The following is a 21031-nucleotide window of genomic DNA, read 5'->3' as shown; positions in this document are numbered from 1 at the left end:
AAGAGAGCCATGAACAGAATGATAATGTCATAAAACCGGATTGTGGAATGGTTGCACAAATATACACACTTACTAAAAATCATCGAACTGTACACTTTAAATGGGTGATTTTTTATGAAGGGTAAATTACACCTCAATAGGGCTGTTGAGAGAGACAGACAGAAATGAGACAGAGGAATGAAGTGACCAGAAATAGTATAAAATATATCCTTATATATAATATTCTTAGGCCTGAAGGGGAATATCCATTTTTTCCCAGGATCAACTGGTAAAAAAGTAAACCTCATGGCTACAAACTATGGAAAAATAACATATTTTCTCTTTTCCCTCATTTCTGGAAACAGGCATAAATGTGACTGTGAATGCTACCTTCATCTATTCAGATAGTGTGATTTATAAGTCAAATGACTGCCGGAGTAGCACCTGTGAAGGCCTTGACCTACTCAGGGAAATTTCTGTAAGTAAACACTTTCGTAGGTAGAGCTCATACCTCTCAGCACAGCAAAGTCACAGTGTGGAACTTGAGCACTTGTCCATGAGCCTCGTGTATGTCACCTCTAGTCTCATAGCTGAGTGTTTTGGAGAGAGGGTAATCTGACTTCAGCCCCATATGTTTCCCAAGTGATGAGGGCCTTCTGGGAATCCAGGAAAGTGGGGAGAACTTTCTATGTTCTGTTTGTGCACTTTCAATATTACGGAGGGGAATTCTTTTGTTTTAAGTTGTCTTTAAAACATTTTAAAATTTTAAATGTTGGCATTAACTGGTTTTCTTTTGTGTCCCTCAGGAAGTGCCTAAGGTATTTCAAAGTCCTATACCAGAGATCTCTGTTTCAAGTTGTCACCCTACATGGGGCCACAGGTTAATGGCTTCAGGGCTAAATCTGAAACCTGCATTTTAAAGTAGTAACCGTAATGTTAAAGGGTAGAAATAGAAAGGGAGAGCTTCTTGCCTAATTCCTCCTCCCAGCTCCCAATCCCAGCCAGGGCTTTCTGGAGTGAAAGAATATTCCAAGCTCTCGAAAGGCAAGTAGGTGTGCAAGCAGCCTTTTTACCACAGAAACCCAAGACAAGGCTCTCCTAGAAGCAGAATTCTAGGCATAGAACCATACAAAAGTTTAATCAGTAGCATGACCCTGACCAGACAGGTCGGCTCATGTCAGGAAGAGACACAGTCATCCTCAGCCTTGAGAGGGCCGGGAATGAGGAAGGGGAGTTTACAAACTCCACATTATGATGCCAAGAGTTGTGTCCTCCATCCCTCTGTCTCTATGGATAGAGGTGTATCCTGGTTTCCTAAAGCCAGGGATGGCATGTTCCTAATCATGTTCCTTCTGAGAAATAGTACGAGACGCCATCTATAATCACCGGGCTGGTCACATTGCACTTCGTTCTCTTTAGCCCTGTTTTGTAGCTCTCCTTAAAACTGCAACTTGCCCTCTTCCCCCAAAGCACCTGCAAGTCTAGTCTGCCCACAATCTGGCCCACAGACACTGCTCACATTATAGTCCTTCTCCCCCACTCTGCGTTCTCCTTTTGACGAAGAATCCAAGTTCACCTCCAACAAAATCTCCTTCCTTTCACCCACAGCATCGTCACTTCTGCAGACTTCTCTACCCCTTAGTGCCCCTTGTCCACCTCAGGGCACCATGTGTTGCTCCTGTATTGACAGGTTCACTTTCAAATTTTCTGGGGCCTTTTCCCCTTACCATTTATTCATTGTTTTCATTTTATTTTTAATTTTTTTAAAGCTTCTATTTATTTTTTTGAGACAGAGAGAAAGTAGTGGGGGGGTGAGGGAGAAGCAGACTCCCCACTGAGCAGGGAGCTCGATGCTGGACTTGATCCCAGGATCCCCAGGATCATGACCTGAGCCGAAGGCGGGCGCTTAACCAACTGAGCCAGCCAGGCGCCCCCATTGTTTTCGTTTTAAAGATTCATTTTTCTTTTTTCTTTCTTTTTTTTTTTTCCTACAGAAAAACAAACGAATGGGCTGTGTTCTCATGGGGCCCTCATGTACATACTCCACCTTCCAGATGTAGTAAGTAATTTGGTTGGTTGTTGCTTTAATGCCACCGTAAGTTGAAGTCAGGCCATGATACCAATTTAAGTGATTTATCAAATAGCAGCTGGTCAAGGCAGCGCCATGAGGGGTGTTGGGGCCCTCGCGTTTTGCTACTTCTCTGTAGCAAAATACTTATCCAGGTAACTCGACCTTTGCTTACCGTGGGGTGAATGACCATAGCTGTTCAAGTCCAGTTACTAACATCTGAGCCTGAGAGGCAACATGGGACAGGTAAAATATTAGAGTCCTGCAGGAGACAGAGAAGACAATGAACTTGGATAATCCGAGGAGTTTAATAAAGGGGCATCTTCGCTAAGGTGTGAGCACAGTGTGTGGAAACACACAGGAAAAGTGCTGCACCCGGAGCATTAGCAGGGGTCTGTTCTCCTCCTTAGGCCAGAGGAATAAGCCAAGTAGCAAGGTACTGACTTCACAGCACTGAGGATTATATACTTAATATATGAAGGCACCTTGCCCAGCGCCCTTATCAGCTGAGGGGGAAAAAGCTGCCAATATATTAATACCACGATAAAAATATTTTTCTGCCTTTGGGAAAATCACCCTCATCCTTTCCTTTCATTTCACTCAGTGTAATTCTCATCAGCACAAAACATTTTGTTCTTCCCCAAATCAAAATCCCTCTCCCATGCCTTTTTTTCATCTGTTCAGTCTTCCCCCTGAATCAGGGATCACCTTTGTCTACGCAGAGAAAATTACGCTGCCCTTGCAGTAGGTAATAGAAAAGGTAAAATTAAATTTCTGAAATTTCTGTCATGAAGTCTGCTTCTGACACGTCCTCACAGCTGGACAAACACGCTCAGGTGTTCAGACCCGCCACGTGCCACAGAAACACCACAGAAGCCCTTTCTCAGCTCATCTTCTAAACTGAAATATAGGCAAATTCAGCTCTTAGTCTTCCTTGCACTCATTCCCAATTGCTGTCTTATCCGACCACTTACGGATCTGCCGTGAATGTGCTCGGAAGGAAAGGAGGAGCAGGAAAATTGATTCACTATTTGTGAGGACCTCCCACATGCAAAGAAGCATTTCAGTTTTGTCGGAGTAGAGAGCATTAAGTAAAACACAGCCCCTGCCCAGTGAAATAGAGAAGGTGACGAGAGCCCTGGGGACCAGTACAAGGCAGAGTATAACACACTCCCCCAAAGAAACACAGGCTGCTCTGGGGTGGACAGAAGGAAAGAGCCTCCGCTGGTTGGAAGAGTGAAGCTCAAGAGAGAAAAAAGGACTTCATGCAGGAGATGGTGTATGAGTTGAGTGTTGAAGAACAGGTGAAATGTTAATGGGTAGAAATGAGCAGTTAGGCATCCCATCCAGGCAGAGGGAGAAGTGCGTATAAGAGCAAAGAAGCAGAGGAGTGTAGAAATTTCGTGAAAGTCTGTATTAACTGGAGTGCAAGAGATGAGCAGAGGAATAATAAGAAACATGAAGTAGAGAAAACCGGAAACATGAAGTAGGGCTGTATTTAGGAGGTTATGAGTTCTAGGTGAGGGGGGTATATTTAATTAGATTTGCATCAGAAACAATTGAGATTGTGCAGGGAAGTGCCATAAGTGGCAGCTCAACTTTGGGACGAATAGGGGCCCACAGTGCACAGGAAAGACCAGAGCCCACAGGAGACACAGATGGGAAATGTCATGAGGGGAGGAGGAGGGCGGAACTAGCATGAAAGCAGTTGACATGGAAAGAAAGGACGGTCTTTAAAGATATTTAAGGGTAGACAACTGGATGTTGGAATGAGGGATGGAAAGCAGACAAAAAAAACCCTAAAAGAAATAGGGAAATAAGATAAAAAGCAGTTTTGAGAAATACAAATAAAAGGTCCATTTGACTGTGAACATGGGGAGTCTGAGATGAGAGCAGGACACCTAGGGAAACCCTTCAGTGCAGGGCTCAAGATGGAAAGGGGAATATTGCTTTGCTTCCTTCATCAAGTGTGCATTGAGGGCCTACATAAGACCCCAAAGGACTGGAGATATGGAGGTGAACAAGCCAGCCATCATCATCGCCTTCATGGAGCTTGCAGTCTAGTGGAAGAGACAGATATTAAACACATACCCACTTCAGGTATCAGTGAAACGTTCTCATGGATAAAGAGATATTTAATCCAGAACCCAATGGGTAAGAACCACAAGAAGATCCATGTATTAAACAGGGAAGGAAAATTGTAAAGTCGTCAGGTGATGTGTTTCTCAAAGTAGTCCGTAGAAGAGCCAGAAGTGAGGCAATGCATAGAGGGAGAAATATGGAGGACATCTTTTGGGCTTTAGAACATCTGTGGTAGTTGTGGTGGCCATCCTCTGGTTCCTTAGCCCTACTCTTCTACAAAGGCATATGTCCCAGCCTAGATGTTATGACAACTCATTTTAGAATAAATTGAAGTAACCAAGCCACCATGTATACATGAAAATACCCAGAGTTTCTTAAAACATAATACATGCTTAATAAATATTGTTTTAAAATCTACCTGTGTGGGAGGGACACCTCTTTAAGGGAGAAAGCTGCTTGAAGACCCTATTTTATTCTTACCATTTATTACCAATCACAGGCTGAAACAGGTTAAAGAAGAATCATATTTTTGCTGCTTACATTAATCCTGACATTGGTTTCTTTCTCACCTCTTGGCATAGCCTTGACACAGATTTGACCTATCCCATGATTTCAGCTGGGAGTTTTGGCTTGTCATGTGACTACAAAGATACTTTAACCAGGCTGATGTCTCCAGCTAGGAAGCTGTTGTACTTCTTGGTTAACTTTTGGAAGGCCAATCATTTGCCATTCAAAGATTCTTCCTGGAACACCGCATATGTTTTCAAGAATGGCACCGAGACTGAGGACTGTTTCTGGTAAGCAAGACCTTTAATATGCTTCTGGCCCTTGCTGTGGAGAGAAGCCACACAATCGTGGCTGGTTATTATCGGATGCTCCTTCCATCTATAAAAGCACTGGGAGGGGCGCCTGGGTGGCTCAGTGTGTTAAAGCCTCTGCCTTCGGCTCGGGTCATGGTCTCAGGGTCTTGGGATCGGGCCCCACATCGGGCTCTCTGCTCGGCGGGGAGCCTGCTTCCTCCTCTCTCTCTGCCTGCCTCTCTGCCTGCTTGTGATCTCTCTCTGTCAAATAAATAAAATCTTAAAAAAAAAAAAAAAAGCACTGGGAATGGACACCAGCCCACTTTTTTACGCACATGAAAGCAAAGGGGTCAAAGGAAACTATAAATGTAATCAGCATGTATGATATTTGCAACACTCTGCTTTTCCAAGTACATTCACGTTACGTTTGTGTACTCCCTACAGTAAATCCTCTAGAGAAAAGAGAACAAGTACTATGACCTCCATTTTGCACATAAGGACCATGAAAACCAGTGGCTACGGCTTTCACATTACGGTCCAAGATACAATACCAGAGAATATGCATCTTCCAATACCTACCATTGGTTAGAAATAGTTTTCCTATAGTTTTTCAGAGGACCGAGTGGGGCAGAAGGAGAATGGGACATTGGGCACCATGGCTAAAATAAAATTTCTAGATTCACACAGCTCCAGCAGAGGTGGCAGAAAGAATCTTCTGGTTGGATTACCGTAGCACCACCAAGCTGCTGCTTAGCTCCGCACTCTCTCTCCACCCAAGTATGCAAAAAACTAAGGGTACCATGGGAACACACATCTAGGGAATGGCAAGAACCAACCCGAAGGCCTTGTCCTAGAAACTTTGGGGTGAACTTAGAACCCAGGAAAGTCCATTTCCCTGGGAGGATAAAAGATTTCTATCAACTCTGAATTTTCATACTATAGCCTCAATGGTTTTCAACTTGTCTGTGATAATGGGGTTTATAGAGCAGAGCAGCCTTCCTCCTGCACATAGCAGGCAGCCATTATAAGGGACCTGCCAGATATCTACCATTTGTATAGATACATGAAGATTCCCTAAAACTTCTATACTTTTACTAAACTAGATGTCCGCAATCCAGACCATTGATAGCACGTTGTATATCATCTGTTGTGTTGATAGTGAATGAATTTTAGATGAACAAGTTCCATCGCTTCTCGGCCTTTTGGCTAAGATCAAGTGTAGATGAACAAGTTCCAGGAGAGATCTGTAAACCATGAGCAAACAACATTGGAGGCCATGAAGAATCTAAGCTGGTTTCTTAGAGTTTGTCTTTTGTCTGCTCTAGGTACCTCAATGCTCTGGAGGCTGGAGTGTCCTATTTTTCTCAGGAGCTCAGCTTCAAGGAAATGCTGAGGGGAAATGACCAGTTTCAGGATATCTTAACGAACCAGGACCGGAAAAGCAATGGTAAGGAGACATGGAGATAATTTTTTGCCAACTTCTTCCTCACAACTACTGCAGTTTTATGAGTGGTTTTGACAGATCTACCACCACAGTGCTGCCGTCATTACCTCCATACATTTTGTTCACTTGAGGAGATCTCGAGTTGCATGCAACTCCACCATACTGTTCCTCCTTATCCTATGATTAAAACCTTATCCTATGAGAGAAAGGAGGAAGGTAATTAAATATAATGTGAAAGTAATAATGAAAGCCTAGCCTTTATAAGCCAAAATGATATTGTGACCCACCATCGATAAAGTGCTTTTTAAGTTGACCTCAGTGCCATCTGTTATTGGATTTGTGACTAATCCTCACGTATTCTGAACCCTGGTCCCATGATGATCAAGAGGATATGTTTATTCATATCTGGCCTCAGTTAAAATTACAAGGTTAGCAGATCATCTCACTTTCCTCTGTCCCTGTACTCACAGGCCCAGGGATCTCCCAGTTACAGGTCAAGTATGGGATAAAATCATCCTAACTAAGTTACGAGGTGATTTGTTTCACTTTCCAAGAATTATCTTTACAAATAAGAATATATCAGGAGCAAAGGAATCAATTGCAGACCTTTCCTACAAGAGAAGGTGCTTGCTTGGCAGGAATTCCTAGTATGACTCAGATCATCATCTGCTGTCATTATTAAGCATTTGCCATATTGAGAATCTTCCATGTACAACAACAACAGCAACTACAAAAAAGAATCTTCCATGTACAAAACATTGCCAAGATGTGGGGGAAAAAGAAGCATAAATGCCTCTTAAAAGAAGTATTCATGTCCCTAAGGTGTTTACAATTCAACTGGACAACAAAGTATATAAAAAGATCCAGTGGGCGCATGGGTGGCTCAGTTGGTTAAGCCACTGCCTTTGGCTCAGGTCATGATCCCAGAGTCCCAGAATCAAGTCCCTCATCCAGCTCCCAGCTCTGTGGGGAGCCTGCTTCTCCCTCTGACCTTCTCCCCTCTCATGCTCTCTCTCACACTCTCTCCCTCAAATAAATAAATAAAATCTTTCAAAAAATAAAAAATAAATAAAAAGATCCAATTAAGTGTTCCCCAACTCCTCTCTCATAGTCACGCATTCAGGAAATCTGGTGGCAAAGAGTGGTAAAGCTCACAGAATCAGATTGGACTCTGTCACTGAATCCCTAAGACTGAGTCTGAGTTAAGAAGCTATAAACAGGGGCATCTGGGTGGCTCAGTCAGTTAAGCATCTGCCTTTGGCTCAGATCATGATCCCAGAGTCCTGGGATGGAGCCCCGGTGTCGGGCTCCCTGCTCATCCGGAATCCTGCTTCTCCCTCTGACACTCCCCCTGTTTGTGTCCCCTCTCTTACTGTGTCTCTCTCTGTCAAATAAATAAATAAATAAAATCTTTAAAAAAGAAGAAGCAGAAGCAGCAGCAGCAACAGCTATAAACAAGGCCCAAGGAAAGTTGCTTAGGAGCACCACATAAATTCTCTCATTCACTCGACTATATCTTTTTCACAGTTGGTGAGGTGCACTTCACTTATCAATGAAATAGTTTTTTAACTAGTCCAACCTGGTAAAATGGAATAAACACTGAACCAGGTTCATAAACTTGAAAATTAGAGCTCTGCCTTCGACTCATTTTTTAACCCCCTGACATCTTGGCTTCCAGTCTCCTTAAATCAATAAAATTAAGGGAATGGACCAGAGGATTCTCTTTAAGATCCTTTACAGCTCTACTCTGACTCTACGCCTGTAAACAAAACAAAACAAAAATCGGAAGACAGAGTAATTGAAGAATTGATGTTAATCTTAAAACGTAAATGTAGCATGGACATACTGGGTTCAGATTCAGGTAACTGGTTCCTACCTGTTTTTATATAGACCGTTGTGTATTTCCCTCCCTGTCTTGTTCTCTCTCCTCCAGTGATTGTTATGTGTGGTTCACCAAGCATCATCAGCAACCTCAAGGGGGACCGGGCCGTGGCTGAAGACATTGTCATTATTCTAGTAGATCTATTCAAGTAGGTACAATATGGGAAAGAACTCTCCTCTTTTCAGAAAGACTCCCAGGATTTCCAGAAGATGCATTCTCTTTTCTCTTGCTTCTCACAGACTCGCATGGGGTTCAGTATGATAATATTTTAATCAATGTTTTATTTTTTCATCACACCGTCATTTTGATTTAATTAACTGTAGCCTTAGCAGACATCTATACCTTTGACATCACTATCATGTCTAAAACAGAAGTGTAATGACCCATTAAACCCACATGTCCATTCATCTACACGGACCCTGATCTCCAGCCTGATTGTAAGGTATTTTTCCGGGCAGTGATAAATCAACTAATAACCCAGTAGCATTATTTTTGAGAATGTGGGCTATATGTCTGCCTTCTATTGCTAATGGCCTTTGATACTAGATGATTTTTCCTTTGCCACCTTTGGTAAGAAGAAAGTTCTAGTTAAATGAGTTTGCTGTTGGGGTACCTGGGTGGCTCAGTTGGTTAAGCGTCTGCCTTCGACTCAGGTCATGATCCCGGGGTTCTGGGATCAAGCCCCACATCAGGCTCCCTGCTCAGCCTGGAGCCCTCTTCTCCCTCTCCCCCTGCCTGCCGCTCTGTCTACTTGTACACTCTCTCTCTATCTCTCTGTCAAATAAAGAAATAAAATCTTCACACACACACACAAAAAATGAGTTTGCTTTTTTGCCCTCTGTGGTACAGCCACAGTGGTGACTTTATCCTCTGTAATTCTCTGGAACTAAGGAGAGAAAATTCTGGAGATTACAAACCTCTTCCTTTTTTCGTTTGTTCATTCCTTCCTTCATTTTCTTTCTTTTTTCTTTCTTTCATTCTTCCTTTCCTTATATTTCAATTTTTATTTTTTTAATTAGAGTATAATTAAGTGTTATATTTTACCACTCATCTTCTAATATGGTTGGAAAGCCCACAAACCATGCCAAGATAGTGTCTGAGTCAGAGTAAGCTTATAGAAGGTATCTCTGGTGCACCTGTGCCCCTTGCCCCATTAACTAGATCATATGACCTCACTTATCTGACCGCATCATTAATCATTACCTGTCTATACTCAGACTGGATACTGTTACTGCACTGATATCTCCCATATTGCCTAGTCATCTCACCCACACTATATGTGCTTGTCTCAGTGTTAAGAGGAATGAAGCATAGGAACTGCAGGCCTATTTGACTACTCGTTATTAATGAATCAATCAACTTTAGCTGCAAAATACAGGAAAGAGGGCAAAGTTATTGATATTTCATTCCTACAGTCACATTGACAGCTTCTTTCAATAGTTGCTTTGCCCTCTGGAAGGAGTCCTTGATGTAGCCAGGTTGGTGTAATCTGACTTTTAGCAAATCCTCAACAAGCTGCCAAAGTGTTGGCATCCCTTTGTCACTGTTCTCAAAGGACACCTGGCTATGTTTGGGGAAGATCGTGAGATTCATTTGAAAGTTGATATTAACTGGGTTTCGAATTCTAATTCTCACACTTCGGTTCATTTGACTCTTTTTTTGGGTGGGGAGAGGGTTAATTTCTTTTATTTCTTGGGTTTCCCAAAATCACACCTCAGTTAAACAATTTTTTTTTAAACTGTACATCTGGAGTTCATTTGACTCTTGGGTATTACTTAGAATCTTGAGATTAAAACTTCTCTTTTGTAAAACAAGAATAAAGAGGCCCACTTCATAGGAGGGCTTTTAGGATTAGGTGTGATAATATGAGCAAAATAGTCAACTTAGTCCTCAGGGCATAGATGTGTTCACCTATTGTTTGCATAGTAAATGATGGTTATCCTAGTTATAGAAGTTATAAAATCAAAAAAATATAAAATCAAAAAAATATAAAAATTATATAGAAGTTATAGAATCAAACATGTCAGATTCTTGCATATTAAAACACTCAAATGATTTGGAAGTTTAGAATTGTAGCACAATCTTAGGTGGTATAGTAAATGCATAGTAAATGCATTTAGTAAATTAGTAAATTAGTAAATTAGTAAATTAGTAAATGCATTTACTATGCATATAGTAAATGCATAGTAAATGATGGTTATCCTAGTTATAGAAGTTATAAAATCAAAAAAATATAAAATCAAAAAAATATAAAAATTATATAGAAGTTATAGAATCAAACATGTCAGATTCTTGCATATTAAAACACTCAAATGATTTGGAAGTTTAGAATTGTAGCACAATCTTAGGTGGTATTGACGGTCCACAGTGGGCCAACTATTGCCTAGGATTGGTGATACACAACCAATACACTAACATCAAAGAGCTTATAGCGTTAGAGAAAATGTTTAGTCTTTTCATACTCATGTTTCACTATAAATTTAATTCATAAAATTTCTCTGTATCCTATCCCAGTATATCTAAAGTATTATGAACACATAAAAGAAAGTTTCCACATATAAACTAAAAGTAAGCCTTGAAAGCAAGCACTAGCTCACATGTCCAGAGCCCAAAAAGCCTCCCTCGAAGAAGTCTCTGTGTTCTGATCTTCCTTCCCACTTGTGGGTGTGAAGCATAACCCTCTGACCCAGCCTAGCACATCATACATCAGTAACCCAATCTGGGGAAGTAAACAGTTGTCCAGGATACCAGAAAAAAAGATGTTTTCAACTATTTCAAGGCTGATGCTATAGTTTGTGGGAGTTGTAGAAGCTCTGTATGATTTTTGGAGGAACCTAGTTTTCATGAGGAACTTATGCTTTTTATTACAGTAACCATTACTTCACGGAAAATGTCACAGCCCCTGACTATATGAAAAATGTCCTTGTCCTGACATTGCCTCCTGGGAATTTCACCTCCATTAGCTCTTTCTCGAGGGGTTTATCACAGGTAAGTTTCATGAGTTATTATTCATTATTTATGAGTTATTATATTATTCATGAGTTATTATTCATTATTTATGAGTTATTATATTATTCATGAGTTATTATTCATTATTCTTTTCTTTGTCAAGGGTAAGATATTATTCTCCTATGTAAGACCCAAATTCTAAAGTAGCAATTGTTTTTGTTTTTAGTCCCATTCACCCAACAAATTTTAACTGAGATCAACTATGTGTAAGATTACTGATATTAAAGCTCTTACCATAGGTCACTGTGCTGGGCTCTGGACCAACACAACAATTATAACAATTGTTACATCAGAATGGAAGTGACACTGTGGGAAGACAGGAAGAAATCCTGCTAATTGAAGGAGCGTAGAAACTAAACAGTGTTTAAAAAAAAAAAAAAAGATAACGTTCTTTACACCCTAAAGCAACTGCTGTCAGGGATGTCAAAATTATACCTTTAGAGATAGCTATTCCTAGGTTAAGACATTGTCCCCTATTATAACGAAGCTGACCATTGTGTGAATTTGTCCAGCGGAGTCTTAGCATCTCATCTGGTGTAGCATTTATCCTAGAAAAAAGAACCTCTAACTGGACATTAAATCCTGGCCACCTTATTATAATGCAGGAGCCCCTGACCCTAATACCGCCTTGGGCCTTGTCAGTCACTGTACCTTTAGTGTGAACAAATTCATCAGATATATTCTGCCCTCAGTGTCAGTTGAGAGCAGGTTTGGACTGGGAAGAGAAAAGAAGAGAAAGAGATGTTGAGGACCATCAACAACCTTGGGATGGCAAGCCACAGGCCAGGCCCAAAGAGCTGTAGGGGAAGTTGGGTACCTTGGGGAGTCTCACAGTTTTTTCCTGGACTAGCAATTCTAAACCCTCTGTTTTATAACCCTGACAAAATTAGGAGCTGAAACCACTTTTGGGGTTGGGTCTTAACTGGATTCTTTTGGTTTCATGAAAAGATGATTTCAGCAAAAGACATTGAAACCAATGAGAGGCGTTTTCTTTTTATTTTTCTAACAAATATACTTCTGGGTATAATATTCCGACATCACTTGCCCAGCTGCTAGGCTCTGGCAAAAGTGTGATTCTTCACAGGTGGGTGGGCGGTCTAAAATGCCCAAGCTGACAGAATTTACTTGGTCTCAGGGAGCATAAGACTTTTAATCCCCAGCCCAACTCTATGATAACCACCATGCAACTGTTGAGAACTGTCTTCAAAGCAAGTTCAATGATATTATCCAGTCAACTCCCTTCCTGCCCCATTCAGGGTGCTGAAGGGCAAAGTTGTTTTTACTGTTGTTCTCTTTTACTTTTTGTGAAAACATTACACTACGAGCAAATATTTTTTCTATATAAAATCTCACACGAGTTATGACAGTGCTTCATGCTGTTCTTCCTCATTAAAATGAAAGATTTCAGGATCATGGGAAGAAAATACAATTTATTCTAGTTACTTCCCTAAAGACAGTGTTCCAGTTTTATTGATCGCCAAGGAAAGGCAGAATTTTGACACAGGGCTAACAAAAGAGCCCTGGCTCAAGGACATAGTTTCCAAAAGACTTCTTTAATGTCACCCCTACCATTCTCCTAATATCCCTTTACCTTTCCAGTTACTCTGCTGACCCCAAGAATGTTTTGCTCCAGGCTCAAGACCAGAATCTATTTTTGGGAACTCATTTTAAGGTTTTTCTTTCCCATTCAGGCAAAAAATAACTTTGCTCTTGCCTACTTGAATGGAATCTTGCTATTTGGACACGTGCTGAAGACATATCTTGAAAATGGAGAAGCTATTACCACCCCCAAATTTGCTCAGGCTTTCAGGAACCTCACTTTTGAAGGTACTGGTTTCCTAAGAGCAGACAACAACAGCAACAAAACTTAACTAACACTTTCTGCAGAAAGCTGAAGAAATTCAGGCTTTGTGAATGGACTTTGGGAAGCAAAGAGGAGGGTTGGCCATAGATAGATCGACAGCTAAATCTTTGAATTTACTTGGACACAAACACCATTGCATACATTTGAGGGTTGCTATTATTGATATCTGGACCCCAGTTTATGCTTCAGGATATCAGAATCTTTCAATACTAAAGAAAGAGCATATGGCCTGGACTTTGTACTTATGAACAAACTCATCACAAGTCATCTTGGACAGTGATCTCCTGACTGTTCTTAGAGACTAGCAAAAAGAGAAATCTCTGCAGGTTGATTTTGGTCCTTCCGTATCTCCTTTCTATCCTTTAGGGATCTGGGACCCTGTATTACCCTCAAACTACCAAAACCTCTCATAACAATATTACCCCAAAGTTCCCAACACATGTTCCTGAGTGTGAAGTTTGCTTACTGTAATTTTAATTTGCCTTTCCCTAATTGCTATTGAATAGTGATATCAAGCACCTGTTCATGTGCTTATAGGCCATTTGTGTATGTTCTTTAGAAAATATCTCTTCAAGACTTTGCCCCTTTTTGACTTGCTGACTTGCTTGGCTTTTGTCTGGGTATGAATAGCTAATCAGATATATGATTTGCAAATATTTTCTTCTATTTTGTGAGTTGCCTTTTTACCCTGTTGATAATGTCTTCATGCACAAAGTTTTTAAATCTTCACAAAGTCCAATTTGGCTATTTTTTCATTGGTTGCTTGTGCCTTTAGTATCATATCCAAGAAATCAGTGCCAAATCAGTGTCAGAAAGCTTTTGTTCTGTGTTTTCTTCTAAGAGTTTTATACTTGTAGGTTTACAATTAGGTCATGGATGCATTTTGAGCTATATGGATATCCAATTTTTCCAGCACCATTTGTTAAAGATTCTCTTTTCTCCCAGTGAATGGTCTTGTCACTCTTAGCGAAAATCACCTGACTATATATATGTAAGGGTTGATTTCTGGACATCCTATTCTATTCCGTTTGTATACACATCTGACTTTATGCCAGTACCATACTGTTTTGATTACTGTAGCTTTGTAGCAAGTTCTGAAATTAAGAAGTTAGTCCTTCAGCTTTGTTCTTCTTTTTCAAGATTGTCTTGGCTATTTAGGGTCTTTTGAGATTCCATATGAATTTTAAGATGACTTTTCCTATTTCTGCAAAGAAAAAAATCATTATTTGACAGGGATTGTATTAAATCTGTAGACTGCTTTGGGTAATACAGATTTCTTAATGTTGTTGTCTTCCAACAATATGGAGCAAAATGGAAACATGGAGGTTTCCATTTATTTTTATCTTCTCCAATTTTCTGCAGAAATACTTTGTAGGTTTTTTTTTTTTTTTTTTTGGTACAAAGTCTAGTTTGTCTGATATTAGCATATGAATATACTACTCTGTTTTGGTCACTCTCTTTCAGTTACTATTTGCATAGAATATCCTTTTCCGTCCTTTCTCTTTCATCCTATTTGTGATTTTGAATCTAAAATGCATCTCTTATAGATATTATATAGAATTATTTTTTTAAGATATTGCCTAGTCTCTATCCTTGATTGGAGAATTTAACCTATTTTATATTTAAAGTAATTACTGATAGTGGAGATTTACTTTTATCATTTTGCTCTTTGTTGTCTGTTGTCTTAGAGCTTTTTTATCTCTGATTTTCTGCATTATTGTCTTCTTTTGTGTGTAGTTGATTTATTTTGTAGTGGAATGTTTGAATTCCTGTCTTATTGTGTTGTTTATACTCTTTAACCATTTTCTTTAAATGATCTTTTTTTTTTTTTCTCTTTAACCATTTTCTTTGTAGTTACTATGGATATTATAGTTAACACCCTAAGGTTATTACATTCTAATTTGACTTTATACCAGTTTAACTTCAATAATACCCAAAACCTCTACTCCTTTAATACTTCCATACCCACCTCCTTCTGACATTGATGCAAATTGATGCAAAATTACATCTTTGTACGTGTGTGTCCAAAAATATAAACTCATGATGTTTTAAACACTAGTCTCTTAAATTATATCAAAAAAGTAGAGTTACAAACCAAAGTTACAATAGTGGTAGTTTTTAGAATAGTTTTTAAAAACATTCATCTCTTAAATCATGTAGAAAGCAGAAAGTAGAATTAAAGACTATTGTTGTATTAATGCTAGATGTTATAACGGCCCCTGTATCTGCCTTTACTGAGATCTTTATTTCCTCGTATGACTTCAAGTTATTGTCCAGTGTTCTTTCACTTCAACCTATAGGACAGCCTTTAACATTTCTCCCAGGGCAGGTTCTGATGGTTACAAACTCAGCTCTTGTTTATCTCAGAATGTCTTACTTTCCCCCTCATTTTTGACACACAGATTTGTTTGATAAAGAATTCTTGGATGAAAGTGTTTGTTTCATCAAATTTGAGAATTTTTGGCCACCATTTCTTGAGATATTCTCTTTACCCCTTTCTTTCTTCTTCTTCTCCTTCTCCTCCTCCTCCTCCTCCTCCTCCTCCTCCTCCTTCTTCTTCTTCTTCTTCTTCTGCTGGTGCTGCTGGTGCTGCTGGTGCTGCTGGTCCTCCTCCTCTTCCTCCACCTCCTCCTCCTCCTCCTCATTCTTCTTCTTCTTCTTCTTCTTCTTCTTCTTCTTCTTCTTCTTCGACTTCCACAGTGTATATGGTGTTCTGCTTGATGGTGTTACACAGGCTCTGTTCACTTCACTTTTTTTCCTCTTCCTCAGATTTGATCATTTCCATTGTCCTATCTTTAAGTTCACTGATTCTTTTTCTACCTGCTCAGATCTGCCTTTGAATCTCCCTAGTGAGTTTTTCATTTCAGCTATTGTATTTTTCAGTTCTAGAATTTCCTCTGGGTTTCCTTTTTAGGTTTTCCCTCTCTTTATTGATATTTCCCTTTTGTTCATACATAATTTTCCTGACTTTATGTACGTCCTCTTTTAGTTCTTTGAGCATCTTTAAGACAGCTGTTTTAAAGCCTTTGTCCATTAGATCCACCATCAGGTCTTTTTCAGGGATAGTTTCTCTTGGTTTATTCCTTTTTCTTTTGATTGGGCAACACTTTCCTGTTTCTTTGTCTGCCTTGTGATACTTTTGTTGACAACTAGATATTTGAATTCTAATAATTTGATTCTAATAATCCTAGAAATCACATGGTGAATGGAGAATTTTTACTGGTTTAGTAAATATTCTTAGCAGAAACTCTTCACTAATAAGTAGATTTAATTGGCTGATTATATTTTCATCCTAACTGCAATGCAAAAATGTTCTCTTCTAACTAAATACTAAATAGCATGTCTCTTAAAAATATCCATCAGAGGGGCTCAGTGGGTTGGGGCCGCTGCCTTCGGCTCAGGTCATGGTCCTGGCGTCCTGGGATCGAGCTCCGCATCGGGCTCTCTGCTTGACGGGGAGCCTGCTTCCTCCCTTCTCTCTCTGCCTGCCTCTCTGCCTACTTTTGATCTGTCTGTCAAATACATAAATAAAATCTTTAAAAAAAAAATATCCATCAGAGATCTCAGGGCCAAGAGCCAATGAATGTTCCTTCTGATTAGCTCACTAACATAGTTTTTCAGTAAAACAGAGCAATCTGAAACTATTTTATACACTGTGTAAGGATCTAACTCGTTTTTCAGTCAAAAAGTCAAAGAATAACTCCAGCTTTTTCTGATTTTGCCCTAGGGCATGCAGGTCCTGTGGCTTTGGACGACTGTGGGGATATTGACAACACTATGGTGCTTCTGTATACTTCTGTGGAAACCAACAAAGTATGTCTGACTTCTTATCAGGAACTTGGGGTGAAGTGACTAGGTGAAGAAGGATAACTACAAGGCGAGTGATAGCAAAGGAATTAGAGAAGTTGTGTTTAAAATCTGCAAGTTATTTATTTCAGTCACAATTATGACCTACTTAGGACTGTATCCTTTAAACATTTTGACCCATATCTTATTTAGAATGTTTACACTCTATTGGCTATATAAAATACCTACCCTGAATACATCGGTATAAAGACCAGACTATTGATGGGACACCAGTGAGAGGATGACCGTGCTCTCCTAAGAATTGTTTATTCATTTGCACAGCTAAAAATTTCAATGAAACATTCTCTATTCTCTCCATCTGAACTCATGAAAATCATTAATTTTGCATCTTTCTGACACATATAAACAGTCCTATGATGTCATGCTCTTATTCACGTTATCTCTTTTCTCCTCACCTACATATAGGTTCTTTAAAGAAAGGGAGTGGGTCTTACTTCTCTATGCCTCCGGTGCTAGGCTTCTTATATGCCATATAGTTGATGACTGATCAGCTTTTAATTTAAAAATAAAACACCTGTCTTTATGTCACCCAAAGTTGTGCCCATCACAAAGTATGAAAGCCCCTGTTCTGCCAACCAAATGGTCAGTAGAAAGTTTTTTTAAGACATCATGTCCTGACATAACTAGGAATCTAAGAGAAAAAGTTATTCATTTTTTCATGTGATTTTCCGATGTCATCATTATCACATCTTTAAGTCATATATTTTAAGTCATATATTTAGTGTGTATATTGACCCACTTTCTAAAAAAATACCTGTAATGGAAAATGTGGAAAGCTAGAGGGAAGATGTCTAGATTGAGAAAGTTAAACCAGAAATTTGGGGGCAACGTTTCAGAAAAGTACTCCGTAGTTTTCAGTTACTATAAAAACCTTGAATTTAATGCTCTATTTCACATACACTTCATGGGAATACCTTAAAATAAAGTCTCATCAATGCTCCTGTTATTATAGTAACTATAAAGAGAACTATACTCCTCTTTAAGTTATTTATGTCTGGGATGATGCTCTTGGAGAGAAGCAAATGCATGTAGAAAGATCCCACATCAGCCTCATAACTGCTCTTCAGTATGAAAAATGTTCTGTGCACTCATTCTGTCTGAAGGAAAATCTAGCTGAATTTTTCAGTGAGTGCAAATGTAGTTGAATTTTTCGATAATTTAATGCCATCAATTGTGCTGTATTATATGTATATATAGGGAAACTAGGGATTCATTCTCAAAACACAGGGATATGAATAAGTTATTCTGTATCCAGAGGAAGTCTCAATAGAGATCAATGTCCTGCCCCCTGATATTAGGATATTTACTACACTCAGTATATGCAATTATAGATCATGCTCTCAAGTTAAAAGTATATTTCTAAAGATGGAAAACTTTTATCCAGGAAGTTTTGAGGGAATGGTGTTGAATTTAGAAAGATGGTCATTATATGCAGCAGTAATAAAAGGATGTGCTAATATATCCCATCAGCAGATTGCTGAAAAAGAAAACGTTTATCTCAGAAACCTAAATTAGTATCACGTACAAGATAGCACATTAGAGCAAAAGGATAGAAGAGATTTGAAAACTACGTAATTGACAAATTTAAACGTGAATTATTTCAGAGCCTCTTGTTATGCCAAAATGGGTAATGAATGGATTTTAGCTGTAGTGCATTTTCTCAAGATACTCCTTTCAGTAGCAACTTAATATTGTGAAAAACATTGGTACTTCACTTATCTTGTGACCTGGAGCTAACTATTTAATTTCTTTTGGTCTCTATTTAAACTTTTTTGTAATATGAGAGACTTGAACTAGTTCTCTAAAGACCCGAAGAATCCATGTTGGGTAGGAGTTACTGGTATGAGCATAAAGTAGCATATGATTGTAAAGAAACAAAAATAATTGACCCACCTGAAGCTTAACTCTACTTTCATGCTGTGAACTAATAAATGGTTGCTAACTAGCTAGCTCCTGGCTGCTAAACATTACTTTGTTTCACTGAGAATTGTTACTATGAAATTTAAGTGTCATTGGGCAGGACCGTCTCATCAGAAGTCATTCTAAAATGTCTTTTTCTGCTCATTCTTCTTCTTTTTCATGCCCTGACACAGTACAGGGTTCTCTTGAGCTATGACACCCGTATAAATAAGACTACCCCAGTGGCTAACAACCCCATGTTCATCTGGATGAACCACAAACTTCCTAATGATTTCCCAGGCCAGGGTAAGATATCCTTTAGTAAATTTTGTTTCCATGGAGTTGCTTTTCAGGTAAGGTAAGTACATTCAATGGCTTATGCAATTAGCATGTGTTTTTTATGTTTTCATTTGTTTTGTTTGTTGTCTGAATTAGATTTGCCAAGTTTGTAAAATGTGGACTTTACTTCCCTGCCTAATGAATGATATTACCGTTCTGATTAAACACTGAAAATATCCCTAATCTAATTTAGCTGTACCTTTCTTTAATACGTCCTACCTACCAACAAAATTTATCCTATAGAAAATTAAATTTGACAGTTGGCAAAATGAACACAGAGACATGTATTCTCTCTTTTTTTTTTTTTTAAGATTTTATTTATTTATTTGATAGGGAGATCACAAGTAGGCAGAGAGGCAGGCAGAGAGAGACGGGGAAGCAGGCTCCCTGCTGAGCAGAGAGCCCAATGCGGGGCTCGATCCCAGGACCCTGAGATCATGACCTGAGCTGAAGGCAGAAGCTTAACCCACTGAGCCACCCAGGCACCCTGAGACATACATTCTTAATGCCACTTATTCCATTTTATCACAATAAACTCAAAGTATACATATTTCAGCAAGGAACACAAGATGCCATCAGCCATCGGTCATCAGTGAGCATGGCTTCAAAAGTCTCCCCCATTTCCTCATCGGATACATACTTGGGTTATCATGATGTCTACCCACCTACTTAAAATGAGGTCCTATCATGTCATGGAAAGCCCTGCCATGAGCAGGATTTCACCCATGTGACTACCGATGCAACCACCTAACATTTGCCATCACTGGACAGGACCAGCCAGGTATGTCCCGGACAACAGTGTCTCAGGAAAATCTGGCTTAGCCAAGGTTTATGACAATGAATAGTAAGTAATTTCATGTTATTAATCTATTTCTTGAGAAAAAAGTTTAAATTTGGACGAATATTTATGCCCAAAGATGCAAAAAAAAAAAAAAACCCAAAAAATAAAAAGAAGAAACTTTAACAAGATGATTTAGCAAATGATGATATATCCAAAATAGAATATCATAAGCCAATTAAAATAATTATTTACAAAGAATTTTAAATGACATAGGAAAACTTATAAGGTAAATTAACAGGAAAATAAACAACTTTTTTATTTAATGAGATTCTAACTTTGTAAAACAATGTTAGAAATAGACTGTAAAGAAATATGCTAAAATGTTAACAGTGGTGGCTTCTAAGTAATAGGATCCTAGGAATCTTTAGTATTTGTTTGTTTGTTTGGTTCATTGGTTGGTTGGTTGGGACTTTTTCTTTTCCTTTCTTTTCTTTTTTGCTATTTTATGTTTTTCTTAATTTTCCAAATTTTTCCATAATGAGCATATTAATTTACCATTTTTAAATATTAAAAAATAAACTAGAACTATTTCTCTCCCAGTCCTGGTCTGTAGCCAGAAACTGAGGCTGATATGATATAAAGAGAGAAGTTCTGGTTTGACGCACTTGATTGTGTTAATGTGTTTGACACACTATCTTTTCAGTCCTCTTGCATCCCATGAGTCAAATATGGTTAAAAATGATGCTTGTATTTTTATTCAGTAGCCATGAGCAGTTGGCTAAAGCAAAGCAGCAAGGAGGGAGGTGGGAAGTGAGGTTCCCACTCTTCTAAACAATAAGCAATCCTGAGCTGATTTCAGGTTTACTGTTATCATTTTTCAAGTTTTTATTTTAATTCCGGTTAGTTAACATACAGTGTTAAATGGTTTGAGGTGTTCAGTATAGTGATTCAGCACTTCCATACATCCGCCTGTGCTCATCACAGCAACTGTCCTCCTTCATCCCCATCACCTATTTC

At 39.0% G+C, this 21031-nt stretch overlaps 1 protein-coding gene across 1 annotated transcript in view; it reads left to right on the top strand.

Annotated features, from left to right (window-relative positions):
• The window catches only part of GUCY2C (guanylate cyclase 2C), a 70291-nt gene that overhangs the window by 5707 nt on the left and 43553 nt on the right, over nucleotides 1-21031 (top strand). Inside the window, exons 2-10 of the mRNA XM_080810027.1 lie at nucleotides 345-457; nucleotides 1974-2038; nucleotides 4711-4926; nucleotides 6255-6376; nucleotides 8307-8403; nucleotides 11126-11243; nucleotides 12956-13091; nucleotides 16856-16941; nucleotides 19089-19200. Coding sequence (XP_080666153.1) covers nucleotides 345-457; nucleotides 1974-2038; nucleotides 4711-4926; nucleotides 6255-6376; nucleotides 8307-8403; nucleotides 11126-11243; nucleotides 12956-13091; nucleotides 16856-16941; nucleotides 19089-19200 — 1065 coding nt within the window. The remainder of the gene's footprint in view (nucleotides 1-344; nucleotides 458-1973; nucleotides 2039-4710; nucleotides 4927-6254; nucleotides 6377-8306; nucleotides 8404-11125; nucleotides 11244-12955; nucleotides 13092-16855; nucleotides 16942-19088; nucleotides 19201-21031) is intronic.

This window comes from Martes martes (assembly GCF_963455335.1).
Source record: "Martes martes genome assembly, chromosome: 8".
In the NCBI taxonomy this organism is placed as follows: Eukaryota; Metazoa; Chordata; class Mammalia; order Carnivora; family Mustelidae; genus Martes; species Martes martes.
Note: the sequence above shows the minus strand (reverse complement) of the source record. Positions and strands in the feature narration are given on the sequence as shown.